The sequence below is a fragment of the Tachysurus fulvidraco genome, chromosome 26, assembly GCF_022655615.1.
Source record: "Tachysurus fulvidraco isolate hzauxx_2018 chromosome 26, HZAU_PFXX_2.0, whole genome shotgun sequence".
In the NCBI taxonomy this organism is placed as follows: Eukaryota; Metazoa; Chordata; class Actinopteri; order Siluriformes; family Bagridae; genus Tachysurus; species Tachysurus fulvidraco.
Genome location: NC_062543.1, coordinates 9,204,908 through 9,223,143, shown reverse-complemented (window position 1 = coordinate 9,223,143; position 18,236 = coordinate 9,204,908). Strand labels below are relative to the sequence as shown.

The following is an 18,236-nucleotide window of genomic DNA, read 5'->3' as shown; positions in this document are numbered from 1 at the left end:
CAGTTTATGCAAATTTCTGAGTTAAAGAGTAAACACCGCAATGTCTAATTCTTGTAATGTCTGTATATATACGTGATTATTTTAGCATGGTTTTGTTTCATGCTTAGGAGGGGAGATGTAATGTATTGTCATTTTGGGCAGTGTTTCTTTAAGTGCCACTTAGGCCTCCGTAGTTGATGTTATGACTCCTCCTACTTTTGTATATGCACTGCAGTACTGAGTAAAGAACCGAGCATGTCTTATTGTCTTAGGGGACAGGGTGGCCCTAAGAACAGCTCCAGACTGGGAGACCAAATTTCTTGGTGTTCACCTAGCGGAGAACTTCACCTCAACTCCAGCTCCATCACCATATAAATAAATCCCCGATAACAATAATTAGCATCTTGGATTGCAAGACCCTGCAGCGGATAGTGAGTAGAGATCTTCATCGGTCCATAGATCCGAAAACCCGAGGCACGACCCGAGACCCGAGCGGGTTCGGGTCTAAAAGTTTCACGTGTGCCTCGGACACGGGTCGGGTCTAATAATAGCGGCAATCGGGTCTCAGGTAATTTAAAATAAATGTGTTTTTACCGAACGGACCCGAGAAGACCCGAACTACTGTATCTCGCATGTGTGCATTGACTCGAGTCCTTTTCCAACCGCTCCTCTGTTTGCTAAGACTGCTTGTGACATTGTGTGGCTGGCGGTAAGCTAATTTTCGTTGAAACAGACCTGTCAATCAATTTTTAATCCACTCTGTAGCAGTTACTTTAGTGTAGAGTTATGCAACATTCGGGTCCAGTCGGGTTAAAAAAAAATTGCCGTCGGGTCGGACTCGGGTCTAATTTTTTCGGGTTTGTCTCGGGTCGGGTCTTTATTAAAAAAAATAAAAATTATGCACGTTGGGTTCGGGTAAAAAGTGCTTCGGGTCACTAGGGGTTGGGTACATTTTTTTAGACCCGAGAAGACCTCTAGTGAGGACAGCTGAGAAGATCATTGGAGTCTCCCTTCCCTCTATCATGGACATTTACACAACACACTGCATTGTGGATGACCCCACACACCTCTCACACACGCCCCCTTACCATCTGGAAAAAGGTACCAGAATATTTGGGCCCTCACGCCCAGACTGTGTAGCAGTTTCTTTCCACAAGCCATCAGACTTTCCGACAACTGAACTGAACTGAAACACACACACATGCACAATCAAGTGTATGGAATGCAATGACTGACACCAAATACACACTCACAATTTACATCCATGTCTACAGCACCATCATATCAAACTGTTTACATGATGTTTTGCACCCTGTTTTTCTTCTTTGCACATGCTGTCCCACATTTCAGTCGATTTCTGTTTTGCACAATGCTTTACAATACTCCATGCCCTGTAACTGCTGCTATAATACTAATGTGTTCTTTCTAGTATTTCTGCACATACAATATTGATTGTATATGCAGTATTTACACTGGCCGGAGCTGTTTTTGTGTATTATCTTTTGTGTATTGTCTTGTATTTTTTGTTTGCACTGTCTTTTGTCCTGCACTGTCTTTTAATGTTTTTTTTCTTGCACTGTTTGCACCAGGTTGCACATACCTGTATGCACTTTATGTAGTTAGGACTACTTATTAAGTCCTTAGCTCTGTCTTTGTTTTTTGTTTGTTTTGTGTAGCACCATGGTCCTGGAGAAACGTTGTCTCATTTCACTGTGTACTGCAACAGCTACTGTATATATGGTTGAAATGACAATAAAAGCTTCTTGACAGTAGTTCAAACCAAAGGGGCCCCCTGCACCCTAAGTCCATTGTCTGAACACAGCCTGATGACAATTTGCTATCAACATCCAAATTGCAATTTGCTATCAAAATCAAAATTACAAAATTGTGTAGACTATGGCTGAGTATTGAGGTTGTTGACATTGAGTGAGTGAAAGATACTGTTAAAAAGCATAATCTTCTGAGGCTACACTATGCTAATTGTTCAATCAATGATCTTTGGAATAATCCATTAGTTGTCACTTGTGGACAAGCTGACACTTGTTCCGTCAGGATCTCATATGAATGCAGAACCAATTCCAATATAAACCAATTTATTTGTGTAGCACTTTTAACACTTCACATTGTCTCAACGCAGCTTTACAGAAACATAGAAACAGAAAAAACATTTAAAGATTACTAAGGGGGAAAAAAACTCCCTGGGATGATATAAGGAAGGAACATTGAGAGGAACCAGACTAAGAAGGGAACCCATCCTTTTTTGTGACACTGGACAGTAAATAATGTAAATAATGTCCTTTCTACAACAGATTATAGTTATAGTCTACCAAAAGCTTGTGAGGGGACAGATTCTGAGTTCTCCATAGTTCTCCTTCTAATAGACCCTCTCAAAGTCTTCAAATTGTTGCTAATAAAGACCAGACCGTACAATTCCCTTGTCACACAGCCTTGTTGCATCAATGTGCCTGTTGCATGGTTTAGACTACAAACTTTATCTCTGCATTTACATCTAGTTTGTCATTCAATACATCAAGTTCAGCTCTTCAGGTCCAGTAACTTGGATTTGCCTTGAGAAATCACTCTATTTTTTTCGCCAGCCTTTAAGTATAACCTACTGTAAGCTCTGTCAATGTTCTATCCATCTCACTTGCTTTTTGTATTTACTCTGTTCTCTCATGAGACACAGAATGAAGTTATGATCATGTCAACTTATGCTTGTATATCTGCACTTTTCATGCATCAACATGTATTTTATGCACAACATGAATCTTCCAATTGTGTAGATCATTTTGATGTAATATTTCTGAAGTCTGATGTGCATGTGTTGGATTCTCATGGGACAGTCATTTAAGGCTTTGGACCTTATGGACACAAGCGGCTTATGATCGGTTTCCATTTCAAAAAACTGTCCATAAACATACTGATGAAAACTTACAGGCATATATGCATGCTAAAAGTTCCTTCTCAATTTGTGTCATTTTGCATAGAACAAGCTTCTGCACTTATCATGGCTCTTATCTAAGCACTGGCTCTTCTGTAATGATGTGTTTCAAGTTTTGAAAGCAAGCCTCCTTTTGACCACACACGCTTGTTCTTTTGCTTTATTAGTCTTCTGAGTGGGGCAGAATGTGTTGACAGCAGGGGAATGAATTTGGCCACGTATCTGAACATTCAAAAGGAATTTTCTTACTTCCTCTTTATTTTGTGGCTATTCCATGTTGACTATTCCTGAAATTTTTCTTTGGTTTGGACAAATGCCTTCCTCAGACAGCACATCTCCAATGAAAGTTAAGCTCTTAACTTCAAACTCACACTTCAATGTCTTTTTAACTTCACTTTACTTAGTGTATATATATACCCAAACAGCCTGGCAAGCCCAATTAAGATAAAATTCAATTAGCACATTTTCATTAAAAATCACTTAGTTTCAATTAATTGTTGTTAAGACAAAAATTAAATTTGATATAATTACCTGAGGACTAAACTGTGCACCATAACATGTGATATTTTCTATTTCTATATCAGAATTTGTACCTAAACAGTTTCTTCATTAGCTAAGCCTAGTGGGTAATCATTTAACTTAAATATTCTTACATATTATTTAGTTTTTTAGTAACTTATAAAATGAAAAGATGCCTTTTTCACATATCAGTAGCCAACAAAAACTTCATTCCGTTTATTCATTAAAACATCATTTCATTTGTGCAATGGCAGTTTCAACAATGGCTTTGTTTGAAAACAGGCCTATAATGACAGTCACAAAATACGAAACTGAATGGCATCCCTTAGCTTGAATTCTACAATGTTATGTGCTAGGTATGCATAGTGTGACACAAGTGTTTGTTTTTTAATTTTAAAAGATATGAATCTTCAGGTTTTAAAAAGATATGAATTGCCTTGGCCCCACATAATACTTTCTAAAGTATCTGCTTACAAATGACTACTTCTTAAGAATTACTTAGTAGGAATGACTACTTAATCAACTTCTTAAGAATTACTTAGTATGACTTATTTCTTAAAAAGCTGATTAACATTTTTGTTGCTATTTTTCATCACAAACTAGACAGTAATCTTCCAAAAAAGAACCATAACTGATCTTGTCACATTACAAGTGAAACTGGTAGTTCTCCCTGTTTTGCTTACAAAAATAGTTTACCTTCCATTGCCACCACTGAATAAGATTCCCATAGTTATTTTGGCAAATGACTGACCAATACACATGTAAACCCCTATTTAGATTATAATATACAAATATTTATAGAAAATTTTTACAACACAAATTGCACCATTTTTTTTCTGTACAAGAGCATTGATAGCGGCACACTGAATGAGTCACAATTCAACAAACAATGATGTCACCTGGGCAAAAGAAAGAAAACTAAAACATTCATAACATACTTAACTTAAAGGCATCTGGCAATTTGGCAATCTTTCATATTAAACATAAAGCTTATGTTCAGTATCAATAGCCATGAAACAAAACTGCTATGGACCACTTTTATTTACAGACAGCAAAATCTCTGACAGATCCATGCTTCACTTCACAACCTGAATTTGTCTTTTAAAGTGCATGCAATAATACCAGGAAAGAATCTGACTGCATTGATTTGTTGTAGTAATAAAAAAATATGCCAATTAATTTCTGATACTGAACAATATTTAAATTATAGTGCCTAGCTTTTTCCCTTTTTAAAAGAAAAAATCATGTTCTACCACAATATGAAAGTAATTGAATGCTCTGAATATAGTCACTATATTTTAAATTCTGACACTGTTTCAAAACCTGCCTTTGCTTACAGCTTTTTCCAACAGTATTCACATTCGTTGTAATGAACAAAGACAAAAATAGCTAATAGCCACGGTGAAGATGAAGGACACATTCTACAGTCGCAATGTCCTTTGATAATACCAAAGGCATTTTCACACAATATGTTCACTTTACATGTTGGGCTCATACATAAACATATCAAAGTGCTTACTTGTACTAAAATATCCTGAATTACTGATTTTATTACCAAAAGTGGGTCGACAGCATGGAGAACAATCTTCCAGATTTAGCTCTTTTACTTTCTGAGCTCCATTAAGTCATTTCTGTCAGCTGCAGATTATGTTCCAATTTCCATAGTTCCCCAGCCAATAATTAAGATTTTAAAATACATATCCAGAATGGTCACTGTAAAAGTGATCTTGGTAAATCCAATAGATAGGAACAGTACAGGCACAACAAATCCAGGGACATCTGCATCAAATGGCCACGCCAGCCTGGGTTTGATCATCTGTCATCTTCCTTGGGAAAGTCAAAAGAGGCCAAGCTTCCAAAACCCAATCGTGAACTTTCCACATCAAAGGTCTCCAGCTCTCGCTCTTGGCGCTCAAATAAATTTTTTACTTTTTCAGTCCGCTCTTTCTGAAGTGCAGCCAGTTCCTCTTCAATCTGTAGTAGATTACATATTTTTAGGACATGTATGTGTATGTGAAATTTATTTTCTGTTGGTTAACTGGTCTATGCATTTTAGTATAAAGTAACCAGACTCACTTTCTGTTCCAGGTGAGCCCTGCGCAAGGATGCTTTTTGCTCCAACTTCTGCATGTCATGCTCATGCTGTGCCTCAGCCTGTGCCTTCGACTTACTTTGGTAGGCATCCAAGAGCTCCATCTCCTGCTGCAACTGGTGCTTCAAAGCCTGGCACTCTGCCTCCTGCTCAGCTTCCAGACGTAGCTGCACAAAAAGATTCCAGAGTGACAGAGATGGATAATTTTCACAATACTGTTGATTTTTTGTTACACATATTTTATTTATTTATTTAAAAATTGGGCATGGGGACTTCTGGTTATGGTTGAACATGTTTGTACTGCTCTGCTATAATTCTGGTAATTGCTACTAAACACTTGATTAGGCAAAAAGGGCACTGGGTGTTCTTTTTTGGACATTAGGATGGCATAATGGCATCTTTTAGCAAATCAAGCAATGATAAAAAAAAAATGTTGAAAAAGTCAAAGCCAACAAATTTCAGTTTAACTGTGTAGCTCAGAAATCTAATGATGATATGAAAGAGGGAGCAGGGGTTACAGGTGTGCTGAAAGGTGCAGAAGCGAGACAATATACTGGCTGCAGCTAATATCATGAAATCTGAAATTTGAATAGAATTATGTCATCTGTAGTTGAAATGAGGAAAGAGACATCAATAAACAGGTAGCACATACTGAGCTATGATTGACAGCTAAAAATGGTATGATTGCACAGCAGGCTGCAGGGTACTGAAAAGGCATGCAAAGCCCCAAAGATAAGAAAGATACTGTATGTTGTCCAAGAGCGAAAGGTACAAATCTACTCAGATCTGGATCAGGGTTTCACCAGAGTACACACAGATGTGGTGTAACCTTTTTCTCCAGAAATCAAACACTTATTGAGTAAAATGACATAGGTAACTAAGAGCTGTTGGACATCAAGCTTTGAAGCATTGAGGGAATGGCGGCACTGGCTCAAGGCCAGTATCAAGCCAGTATCATCATCTGCACTGACAACAAGAATCTGGACTAGCTCAGATCAAACCTACTGATCTTTCTTCTTCACCCAATTTCAGTTTACCCTGAGCTATTGCCTAGGTTCTAAAAACAGAGTTAGCTGTCCATGAAGCCAAGACCTGGACAGACAGCAATGAGTGGCTACTTCCACCTCTTGTGTTGGTGCTACTGACTGACAATTGACTGAACGGGCAATTAACATAATTCTCCTGATTGATCTCCAAATAATCTCCTTTTCCCTAATCATCTGAGCACTACCAAGGAAATCATTACACCTAACACCTTCTGGAGAAGTACCAGAAGCCAAATATGTTCAAAGACATGAAGCATGTCTTTGTGTACTGCCTTCACCCAAGCCTATCTGCCTAGAACCATGCCTACTGGCAAGTGGCTAGGTGATTTTCTCATCAATCTTTATTGATTGTTTATCTTTATCAATCTTTATTAATTCTTTATTAGTGTAGATGGTTTAACATAAACAAATGACACCATAGGAGCCTTTTATCTGCATCCTTTTCCCTTTTCTTTCTAATGCCACTTATGCCACTAGTGGCATTAAGTGAATTATGAAATTTGTGGTGAATTATGAAAAACTGAGACACAGAGAGCCATGTAAGGGACTGAGCATTAAATACAATCTATTTAAAATAAATAATTTTATAAATAAAATCTAACAGAGAACACTTTATCTACCTGGAAACTAAGCTAACCACCTCACAGACTTTAATATCATTTTTGACATGCAATATATTCATCATAGCCACTGATAGCTCAGTGTTCAGTACGCATCATTTATACTCCTCCTCAACTCACATGCAATTTAGCCATAATTGACTTAATTGTTAAAATCAAACACAATTCACCAAACCTTGATGAAATCAGACACAAGCTAATACCCGACAAAGCACCGTGCATATTTAAAAAGTTTTATAAAATATCAGTTTTCTACTTAATTTGCCATATCTTCTTCATTTATAGAAATCTATGTGTCTCTTACCGCTTGTGAGGCCATCATATCATTAATGCTCTGCTCATACTGTTCAGCCAGCACAGCAAGCTTGCGTGTTTGCTCTTCCTTCAGAGACTTTAGCAGGGCTTTGTGTTCACTCTTAGGGGAGACCTCTAGCTGATGGTTCCTCAGAGCTTTGTACTGCTTATTCTGAACCTTACAAGTGTCCTGGAATTGCTTTTTGATCTGCATCTCCAATGCCTGGTTTTATGGTGGAACAAAAAACATGTTGTATATGTAGCAGAAAAAACATTTCGGGAATATCACAGTTAAACCAAATATAAAATTCTTACCATAAAATACTGCATATTCACTGATCAGGCACAACATTATGACCACCTTCCTAAAACATTGCCAGAAGCATCACACTGCCTCCACCAGCTTGTTTCTTCCCATAGTGCATCCTGGTGATATGGGTTCCCCAGGTGAGCGACTCATAAGCAAACGGTCATCCACGGGATGTAAAAGAAAATGTGATTCATCAGACCAGGGGTCTCATTTATAAAGCGTGTGTAAGCACAAAACGGGGCTGGAAACGTACGTACGGCAGTTCCCACGCAAAGGTTGTGATCTATAAAAAACAAACTTGACGGGAAAATGTGCGCAAACTTTGAGTCGTGCGTACGCACATGCTGGGGACAAAGGGAATTGGCGACACAGATGGTGAGGTCGTGAACTGAAGTTAGATTGTAGAAAATAAATGTGAGAAGAACGATTATAAGAATTAATGACATTTAATCTTCACTCCATTTCATTCATTATATCCACATTATCATGACAGTGTTATTTGTGCCGATTGTTTTAGGCTATATACATCTAGTAAAATCCAAACGTAATTCAAAAATGTATTAAAAAAAATAATAATACTCAGCGCTGCCTTACAGTCACATTGTCCACAACGCGAGCGCAGGAGGAGATGGTGTGACTACATGTGATACAGAATAGCATGAAATACCCTTTTATTAGAGAACTGCAGAACACAGTGTAAAAACGAAATATTTTCCTTAATGTACATGTATCATAAAATGTCAAAGTCTGCAAATACAGTCATGAAGCACAATCGCTACTCATCATCAGTCCTAACTATTACGGTGTTCATTACAAAACCGTCATGAAGAAGCATGTGTTCACTATAACATTTTTGTTGGAGGATTACGCCAATGGCAGAATAAGGAGAGAACGAGTTTTCAGGGACCATGATGATGACTGGCTAATAAACCGATTTATATTCCCTTAGAGCTGTGCTCTTGGATCTATGTGCTGAATTGGGTCCAGTATTAGAGAGGGCAACACGCCAGAACCATGCCATCCCAGTCCAAATACAAGTCCTCACCACTCTGGGGTTCTTTGCAACCGGCTGTTTCCAGCGAGAATTGGCAGACAGGTAAATTATTTATATAAAAAATATCTGTATAATATTTCTGTATATGAAATATTTCTATTGGAATCTATCATCTCACCCTATACAGTAGGTCTGGTATATCACAGCCATCCCTGAGTGCCATAATATCTGTCGTTTTGAATGGTATACTTAATATGGGTAGTCGATACATCAGGTTCCCCTACACTGTGCGAGAACAGGCCGAAATTAAAATGCAATTTGCAGCAATGTCTGGTTTCCGAAATGTAATCGGCGCAATTGACTGCACTCATGTTGCTATAAGGGCACCATCTGAAAATGAATTTGCTTATGTTTAACAATATTAAAAAGTAGAAACTGTAACAATTTTGTTTTTAATATAATTATAACAATGTTGCTTTTAATATAATTATAACCTGCAGGCGACAGTGGCTACCCCCTGAGACACTGGCTCCTCACCCCATTTTTAAACCCGCAGAGCGCAGAGGAAACTCATTATAACGAGGTCCACTCTCGTGCCCGTGCAGTTGTGGAGCGTGTAATGGGCGTGTAAAAATGGGCATGTACAGGGCGAGATATGAGGCTGGTTCACGCGTACGCACGGTTTTATAAATCAGAATATTTTTTGGCTTTTGGGCATACGTAAACTTTTAGTAGGGCTCCTATGCACAGTTTTATAAATGAGACCCCAGGTCACTTGCAAGCTGGTGGATGCAGTGTGTTGCTTCTGGCAATTTTCTGCTGGGACACCTCATGGATCCATTGCATTGTGTTCCAGTTCTGATGCTCACATGCCAATTGTTGGCAACATGGGCACCCTGACTAGTCTGTGGCTATCTTGCCCCATATGAAACAAACTGCAATGCACTGTGCATTCTGATACATTTCCATCAGAACCATCATTAACTTCTTCAGACCTACAGTAACTCATCTGTGCATCAATGAGGCCGCCCATGACCCTGTTGCTGGTTCAACACTGTTCCTTCCTTGGACCATTTTTGACAGATACTACCACTGAAGACCAGGAATACCCCACAAGCTGGAGTTTTGAAGATCCTATGACCTAGTCATCAAATCATATTTTGGCCCTTGTCAAACTTGCCTAAAATCCTTATGCTTGCCCAGTTTTCCTGCATCAAACCCATCAACTTTGAAAACGTATCGTTCACTTGCTGCCTCATATATCCTACCCACTAACTAGGTGCTGTGATGAAGAGATAATCAATTTTATTCACTTCATCTGTCAGTGGTCATAATGTTTATACCTGATCAATGTATTTACAAAAGACCTTTTGCAGAATGTAAGTTTAATTTCCTATTGATATAATACGACTACAGAAATCTACAGTTGTATTGATGTAATACGACTACATTTTTTTTTTTTTACAAAATCTCCTAATTTCACTCACAATTCATTCATTGATGAATATCATATGAATTTATTTTCATAATGAAAAACTCCAAGGACCTTCTGCATACCCTGTCCCTTTTCCCCCATCTATAAGCATATTATTATTAGTTCTAATATAATTAGTTACGGCAATTATTAATCGGAACTATATAAATATGTTGTAAATATTTCTCTCCTCCTATACCCTATCTACGAACAACATGAACCTTGAGGTTCCTGGGCTGCTGCCGGCGCTCCAGGGCATGTTTCCTGTGTAGCTCTCTCTGACGTCTGGTGTTATACTCCTCCTGGTTTTCCAGTTCAGTGTGATGCTGCAACCGGACCAGCTCCATTCGAAGCCTGTGAAGACACTCCAACTGCCGTCGCTCTAGGTCCTGTGTGGACTCATCTTGCCGGATCATTAACGCATGCTCCATCTCCTTCTGCAGTTTCTTCTTGTTCAGCTCCTGCGACACAAGGGCAACCATCTTCTTAAAAATGTAAGAGCAATATGACAGAAAGAAACATGTCCTGTCCTGGGTTGCATCTAATATTTTATATATTTAAAATATGTTAAAAGCTTACATGTGAGCAGAGGTGTCAAGTAATGAGGTACAAATACTTCGTTACCTTACTTAAGTAGAAATTTTGAGTATCTATACTTTATCGGAGTAATTATTTTTTAGCAGACTTTTTACCTCTACTAATACATTTTCACACAATTATCTGTACTTTCTAGTCCTTACATATTAAAAATAGCCTTGTTACTAATATTTCATTTTGGAGTTTGTTATCATTCAAAAAATCCTACAGTATCAAGATAAATCGCGCCATCTGGATAGAGTGACTTTGATTGTGGTTGGATGAGAAGTATAAACATATACCATTTTGTCACCCTATTGGTTTGTACGTGACCCATCACACCTGCACATGACACATATCACACTTCAGTTACCCAACGCTGGACATAGCAGATGGAGCCAAGTACGAAGATGTCCATGGCAGAAGCTCAAAACTCAATGTCCCAACAACCAAGCACCAGCACCAGCGAGGAAGTTGGTAGCCAGGAAGACCAACCAACCCCAACCCTTATACATCCCTGGCCCTACCTGGAAGAATTTTTTTAAATGGTTGGATGGAAAAATAAGTCATTGCGCATGCGCTGTAAACTATGCGCACCCAAATACAAGCTAATGGCTTACAAAAACTCACCGTCTAATTTAAAGAAGCATATTGAGGTAAGCTTAAATTTTGTTATTACCAGTCAATTATTAACAAATTATTAACAATGGTCCTAAAACAGCTTTAAAGGGGATAGTTCACCCAAAAAGAAAAATTCTGTCATCATTTTCTCATCCTCATGTTGTTTTAAATCTGTATGGATTTATTTATTCTGATGAACTTCTTTTCACTTACGCTTAATACGGCACTCCCTGCCTTACAGCCTGTGAAAGACTGTATAGTGTTGCAGGGCTGATCTTCAGGCCAAGAAGAGCATGCATTTGCAGCTGCTTTTGTGGATAAACAAAGCCTATTAGTAACTCTTTGTCGCATGTGTATTACCCTGTTGTTGTTTAAGTCCAATGAGTTTGTTTCAATAAAGGTTATTGATGACATTCCTCTGAAGTTTGACTTTTTGCACCATTACAATACTTATAGCCAACTATAACTTATATAACTATAACTTCTGCTCCATGAAACTCAGCTCAGTAGTACACATATATGTTCTTTAATGTATTTGCATTGTTCTAAAATGCGTTCTGTTTTTTAATGGGCATATACAGTATGCGGCTGAAACAGGTAGCCTACTGTAGTGCATCCCAAATTTTTCAACATTATCATATTAATATTATCTGAAACAGAAATATCATTCTAAAGGTCATATTAAAGTCATTATGTTTTGTGAGGAGGTGGTGTAGTGCACAATAGGCCCCTGTGGCACAGCCTAAGCTTTTGTCCTTAATGGCATATTTTCCTTGCATTACTTTTACTTTTATACTTTTAAAGTAGTTTTGAAACCAGTACTTTTACACTTTTACTTGAGTAAAATGCTTGAGTTGATACTTCAACTTCTACAGATGTCTTTTTAAACCCTAGTATCTATACTTCTACCTGAGTAATGAATGTGAATACTTTTGGCACCACTGCATGTGAGTCATTAAAAGTAATGTATTTATGTATTTTTTTAATGTATTGGGAAGAAGTAGCTCAGTGGTTAAGTTGTTTTACTACTAATTGGAAAGTCTTGAACTTAAACCCCAAGACCACCAAGCCTCAATTACTAAGCTGTATAATTGAGATAAGTATAATTTGTACTGGAAAAGAGCATATGCCATAAATATTTATTGTATTTTAAAGACAGGGTCACTATTGGACTCGGACATTTTGCTAGAAATGAAAGATATACTCTTTATGAATTACCTCCCGTATCTGTTCCTGTTCAAACTCATGTTTTTTTATGAGGCTTCGTCTCTTCAGTGCACGGCAGCTTCTTTCATAGATGAGCCTCTGCTGGTTGAGCAGCTGTGCCTCCTCCTCAGCCTGTGAGCGCTGCATTGTCTCTTTGTGGCGTGACAGCCGCTCTTGCTTCTCCTCCTTTGGTGTGCTAAGGTCCTCATTCATCTCCTGCAGACGTATTGCCACATTCAAACCAATATTACTCACACATTTAGTAATGCTTAGGGGCAATAATTTTTGGAAGGAAGAAAAAGTGAGAACCAAGAATCCATGTGGACATGGGGAGAACATGCAGAAATACTCTGCCAAACTTAGAATTTATGTTGGATACCTTAGCAAACCCGAATTTAGGGATTCTTGAGCTATTATTACTGCACCACCATGCCATCCTACATTTATAATAATATATTTAACAAAAAGATTTGACCTCTGAATTGATACACTGCTGGGTGTCAAAGAAAACTTGTTTTCATCACTGCATTTCATGCAGTTGTGGAAATTCTATTGAATGATTTGCTTGCTCATGTATCAAGGGTAGAGTAGTTAGCAATCAAGATCCATAAAGTTGAGCAGATGTTCAAAAAGGTGTATTTTTTTACCTAGTAAGCTAGTTAGTTAGTTAGTTAGCAATTAGTTAGTTGTTAGGTAGGTAGGTAGGTAGGTAGGTAGGTAGGTAGGTAGGTAGGTAGGTAGGTAGGTAGGTAGGTAGGTAGCATTTTAGCATTTCAGTCTTCACCCTTTCAATGGTATCTACAAATAGGCTATAAGTAAATTAGGACACAATAAGGTAAAATGTAAAAACAAGTTTAAAGATTTAAATGATTATAATGATGGTTACGTTTAGGGACAGGACTGAATCCCTAATACATTCATGTGTACATGTGTATGTTTAAGGCCTTTTTCTAAACACCACTCACTTCCTTCATCCTGTCCCTGCAAAGTCTGTACTGCTTTTTCTGTGTGTCCAAGAATGTGGTCAGCTCCTTCTTCTGTTGGACCAAGATTTGTTGCTGGATTCTCTTCTCCTCTGTGGCTAATGCTCTCATCTGTAGTGGGATAAAACCAATGAATACCTTGACAATCATTGACTGTTTGTTACAAAAGTTACAAATACCCAAAGATATTCAATAAATGTAGATATAACTAAAAAGCCTAGTCTTACAGTACATGCAAAAGGAGTCATCTGAAAAAAATTAGGACATCTCATGAAAGCCTATATTTTTTTAAAAATAATTTTGATCTTCATTTTAACAATATTGGAAAATTCAATCAATATAACTAGACAAATAAAACCAAAGTCTTTTTTAAATGCTCTACAAAATACAATTAAAAAATCAAATTTCTTGTGAGGAAAAAGTAAGGACACTCCTACATTTATTTGTACTTAAATTGGATAAAACTGCCTATAGGTGTATCACATCAGGTGCAAATGATTAGAACATTGTTATACAGCATTTTGTACAAGACTTGCATTATTTAAACCTCAGATATTTAGTTTGGTTTCCTGTTAATTGTTGAATGAGTGGTATCACCATGGTGAGATCCAAAGAGCTCTCTGAGGCCTTCAGAAAGAAAATTGTTAATGCTTATGAGTCTGGTAAGACACATAAAACGATATCAAAAGAATGTGTGATCAGCCATTCCACTGCCCAAAAATCATTTTCAAGTGGAAAACTTTTAAAACAATTGCCTACTATATATGGCTAGGTCAGACCGTCCAAGCAAATTCAGCACAAATACTACTGCAAGATGCTTAAAGAAGTCTCCAAAACTCTAAATCTAAAATATCATCACGGGACCTACAGAAAGCTCTTGCTACAGTTGATGACAAAGGGTACAAATCTACAAATCAAAAAGAGACTGCACAACATTAACTATCATAGGAATTGAGCAAGGAGGAAACTTTGTTGTCATAAAAAAGATGAGGGCAAGATTGAAGTTCGCGAAAGAACACAGAGACAAAGGTCAAGACTTCTGGAATAATGTGTTTTGGACAGATGAGTCTTAAATTTAATTATCTGGAGACCAAAACAGAGAGAATGTTCGATGCAAACCGAATACAGCATTTTAGCAAAAGAAACTCATATGAGAACTCATGAGAAACTCATATCAAATGTAAAACAAGTGTTATGGTTTGAGGAAGCTTTGCTGCAGCACGACCTGGCCAGCTCATCATCACAGAATTCACTATCAATTCTGCATTGTATCAGTAGGTGCTTGAGGAACATGTGAGACCATCCATCAAAAAAATTAAAGCTGATGCAGAACTAGTCCTTGCAACATGACACAAACATACTAGTAAATCCATCAAGGACTGACTGAAAAGTAAAAAAATGGAGAATTCTGGAATGGCCAAGTCAAAGCAGAGATCTAAAACCTTTGAGATCCTGTATGGTGATTTGAAATGCACTGTGCATGCAAGAAACCCCTTAAACATCACACAGCTAGAAGAATTCTGCACTGAGGAGTGTGTGTGTGTGTGTGGGGGGGGGGGGAGACTGGTATATGGCTACACGACACATATCATTGAGGTTATTTCAACTGCATTGGGGAACACTAGCTATTGGGGCATAGAGTGTCCTCAAATCAAATACTCATTTTTTTTGTTTAATAAGTGAAAACAAAATGATTATTTGTTGTTTACATGCAATTACATCACTTTTATCTACTGTACAGTTACCAATTAAAACAAGATCAGAAATTAACATGTTGACATTTCTTAATAAAGAACTGAAAATTTAATGAGGTGTCCTTTTTTTTACATGACTGTAAATGCATTCATTCATTCATTCATTCATTTTCTACCGCTTATCCGAACTTCTCGGGTCACGGGGAGCCTGTGCCTATCTCAGGCGTCATTGGGCATCAAGGCAGGATACACCCTGGACGGAGTGCCAACCCATCGCAGGGCACACACACACTCTCATTCACTCACACACTCACACACTACGGACAATTTTTCCAGAGATGCCAATCAACCTACCATGCATGTCTTTGGACTGGGGGAGGAAACCGGAGTACCCGGAGGAAACCCCTGAGAACATGCAAACTCCACACACACAAGGCGGAGGCGGGAATCGAACCCCTAACCCTGGAGGTGTGAGGCGAACGTGCTAACCACTAAGCCACCGTTCCCCCACTGTAAATGCAGTTTTGTGCTATATTAGAACATGAAATTTAGGCTTTTCACAATATTTTCCCTGCTACTTGGATGTTGGGCTGTATTTGGTTTAGACCAAACTTTTTTAAAAGCTCTCAGATTTTCTAACATCACAGCTATCTGTTAGCCCTTTGTGTTGTAGTTAGACTATTGAACACTTCTCCTATAATAGCCCATCTTGCCCAAACTTAGTTTTACTTGATCTTGGTAGTGTCTGTGTTGTGCCATAATTTTTCTGCTTTGTTATTAGTTATTATTGCTCTAAAAGGTTTTAAAGTTTTGTTGAACTTTATCTTGAAGTTTCAAGGTGATTATGAGAGCAGGACTGACTGGATGTGCCATTTGTGAGGCCTCCAAAAGACAGAGATATTTATTGGGCAAACATTCTACAGGATTCTATTATGATTTAAATAACTGAGGACCTCTATATACATTGTTTTATTTCTGTAGCAAGTGATATAAAATGAGTCAAAATGAGTAAAATGCTGCATTTTAATATACATAAATCTGAGGTTCTAATACTACAAATACAGAAATAATCTCTATGGGTGGAGGTAGGATTGGGGGACTGAAAGCACTGTACATGTGGTTTGGCAATCAAATATACATATATAAATGTATAAGATATAACTGATTATCAAAATAAAATAAAAAAACATATGCATGAAATAGCCTTGAACTGTTAAAATGCATTGTTTCTCTTGATCTAGGACTCAGTTTACCTCTTTCTCAAACTGGGCAGTCTGCTTCTTTGCTAGTCTCTCCAGTTCAATATAAGTGTTGTTGGCCTGGGTCTCTACTTCCTTCTGCAGTCGGAGCTTGTGCTCATCCATCTCAGCCTTCAACTTGTTCTCCAGCGCGATCAGCTGCTTCTGGTGCTGCCGCCGCATACGTTTGTACCCTGACATCTGCTCCTGCCACACAAAGTCCTGCTCATGCTCCTGGATCTCCTTGCTGGCCTGCAAGCAAGAACAGATTTGAGCTTATTCACATCTGTAAACACATCATTACATTATTCTCTTACCTGGACTAAGACATATATATATATATATATATATATATATATATATATATATATATATATATATATATATATATATATATATATATATATATATATATAAACCAAAATGCAAAAGTACAGATTAAAATGGAATGAACCATGAAGGTTTATATATTTATCACAGGCTGACAAGAAAATTCAGGGTAAAATGAATTCCTTATAATAAACTTGCAAATGTTATGCACATAGCTTTTGGTCCTTGTTCCAAGTCAGAGGATCTGGTCTGAAACACACTGTCAACGCTGAATCTTTAAGCTGCTTTTTTTTTTTTTTGGCCCGGAGCGATTGCATGAATTGAGGATATTACCATGGCATACAACCTCCAATAAAAGCAACTTTTCTTTTGCTTTAACCTTGGCATGGAAACGAATACCTCAGACCTTACAAGCAAATTTAAGAATGAACAGCTGATCAGATGCAAGGCACCGCTGAAAATGAGCTATTGGCTAAACTAAGCTACCGTAAGCTATAGCCTCAATAAGCATAGGCATATTAAACTAGGCCTAGTAATTTAATTCATAACATAATCCCTTTCATAAGGATTAACAATGGCAAAATAAGTCACCAACCTTACATGGGCCGGACTGAAAATCAAACTGACATGCACCATACTTGAATAAAAAAAGACATTACATCATACATGATATGCAAAGATATATCTCAAACAACATTCCCACCTAACAAAGCGAAGAAAAAAATAAATAAACAAGGCCTAAAATTTTTTAACGCGTTCTGATTTATACATAACGAGAAGAAAATAAAAAACAGGGAAAGGGACGTGAATGGGAGGAGGAAGTGAACGAGAGGGGGGAAAGGGCTTATTAACAAGATGTGGTTGCCATAGTTACAGATGCGCGGCCTAAGCGAGCGGCCAGCGTTCCTTCTTATGCAAAGAAATAATAGTCGACAGAGAAACGGAAAGGAGAACCAGCCTACCGAAGACGCCGGTGCGACGGTGGCGAAGGGCGCGCGGATGCTGCAGGGACACTAACTTTAACGCAGGCGAGCTCAGCTCCGTGAAAAAGAAGCAGGCCGCGGCTCTGGCCCGGCGCGCCCGTCTCGAGCCTCATCCCTCACTCCAGCATCCTCCTTCTGCTGCAGGGGGGGAGCGAACACGCGAGCCACGGATGATGTTGGGGGGTGGGCACCAGCCGCGCGCTCCGCCGCCGCTGCTGCTGAGGATGAGGATGCTGTTGAGGAGGAGGAGGAGGAGGAAGAGGAGGAGGATAATGCCGCTGCTGCCGCCGACGATGATGATGCTGCTGCGTCTCTCTGCGTCCCGCGTAAGGCATA

General features: G+C 38.4%; 1 protein-coding gene across 3 annotated transcripts in view; it reads right to left on the bottom strand.

Moving 5' to 3' along the window:
- Nucleotides 1-3,640: 3,640 nt before the first annotated feature.
- The window catches only part of taok3b (TAO kinase 3b), a 27,026-nt gene continuing 12,430 nt past the window's right edge, over nt 3,641-18,236 (bottom strand). For all 3 annotated transcript variants that reach the window (XM_047809321.1, XM_047809320.1, XM_047809319.1), the window contains 7 exons: nt 16,603-16,839; nt 13,638-13,766; nt 12,685-12,888; nt 10,491-10,730; nt 7,502-7,714; nt 5,516-5,698; nt 3,641-5,413 (listed from right to left, as the gene is read on the bottom strand). In XM_047809321.1, coding sequence (XP_047665277.1) covers nt 5,252-5,413; nt 5,516-5,698; nt 7,502-7,714; nt 10,491-10,730; nt 12,685-12,888; nt 13,638-13,766; nt 16,603-16,839 — 1,368 coding nt within the window. In that variant the 3' untranslated portion in view covers nt 3,641-5,251. The remainder of the gene's footprint in view (nt 5,414-5,515; nt 5,699-7,501; nt 7,715-10,490; nt 10,731-12,684; nt 12,889-13,637; nt 13,767-16,602; nt 16,840-18,236) is intronic.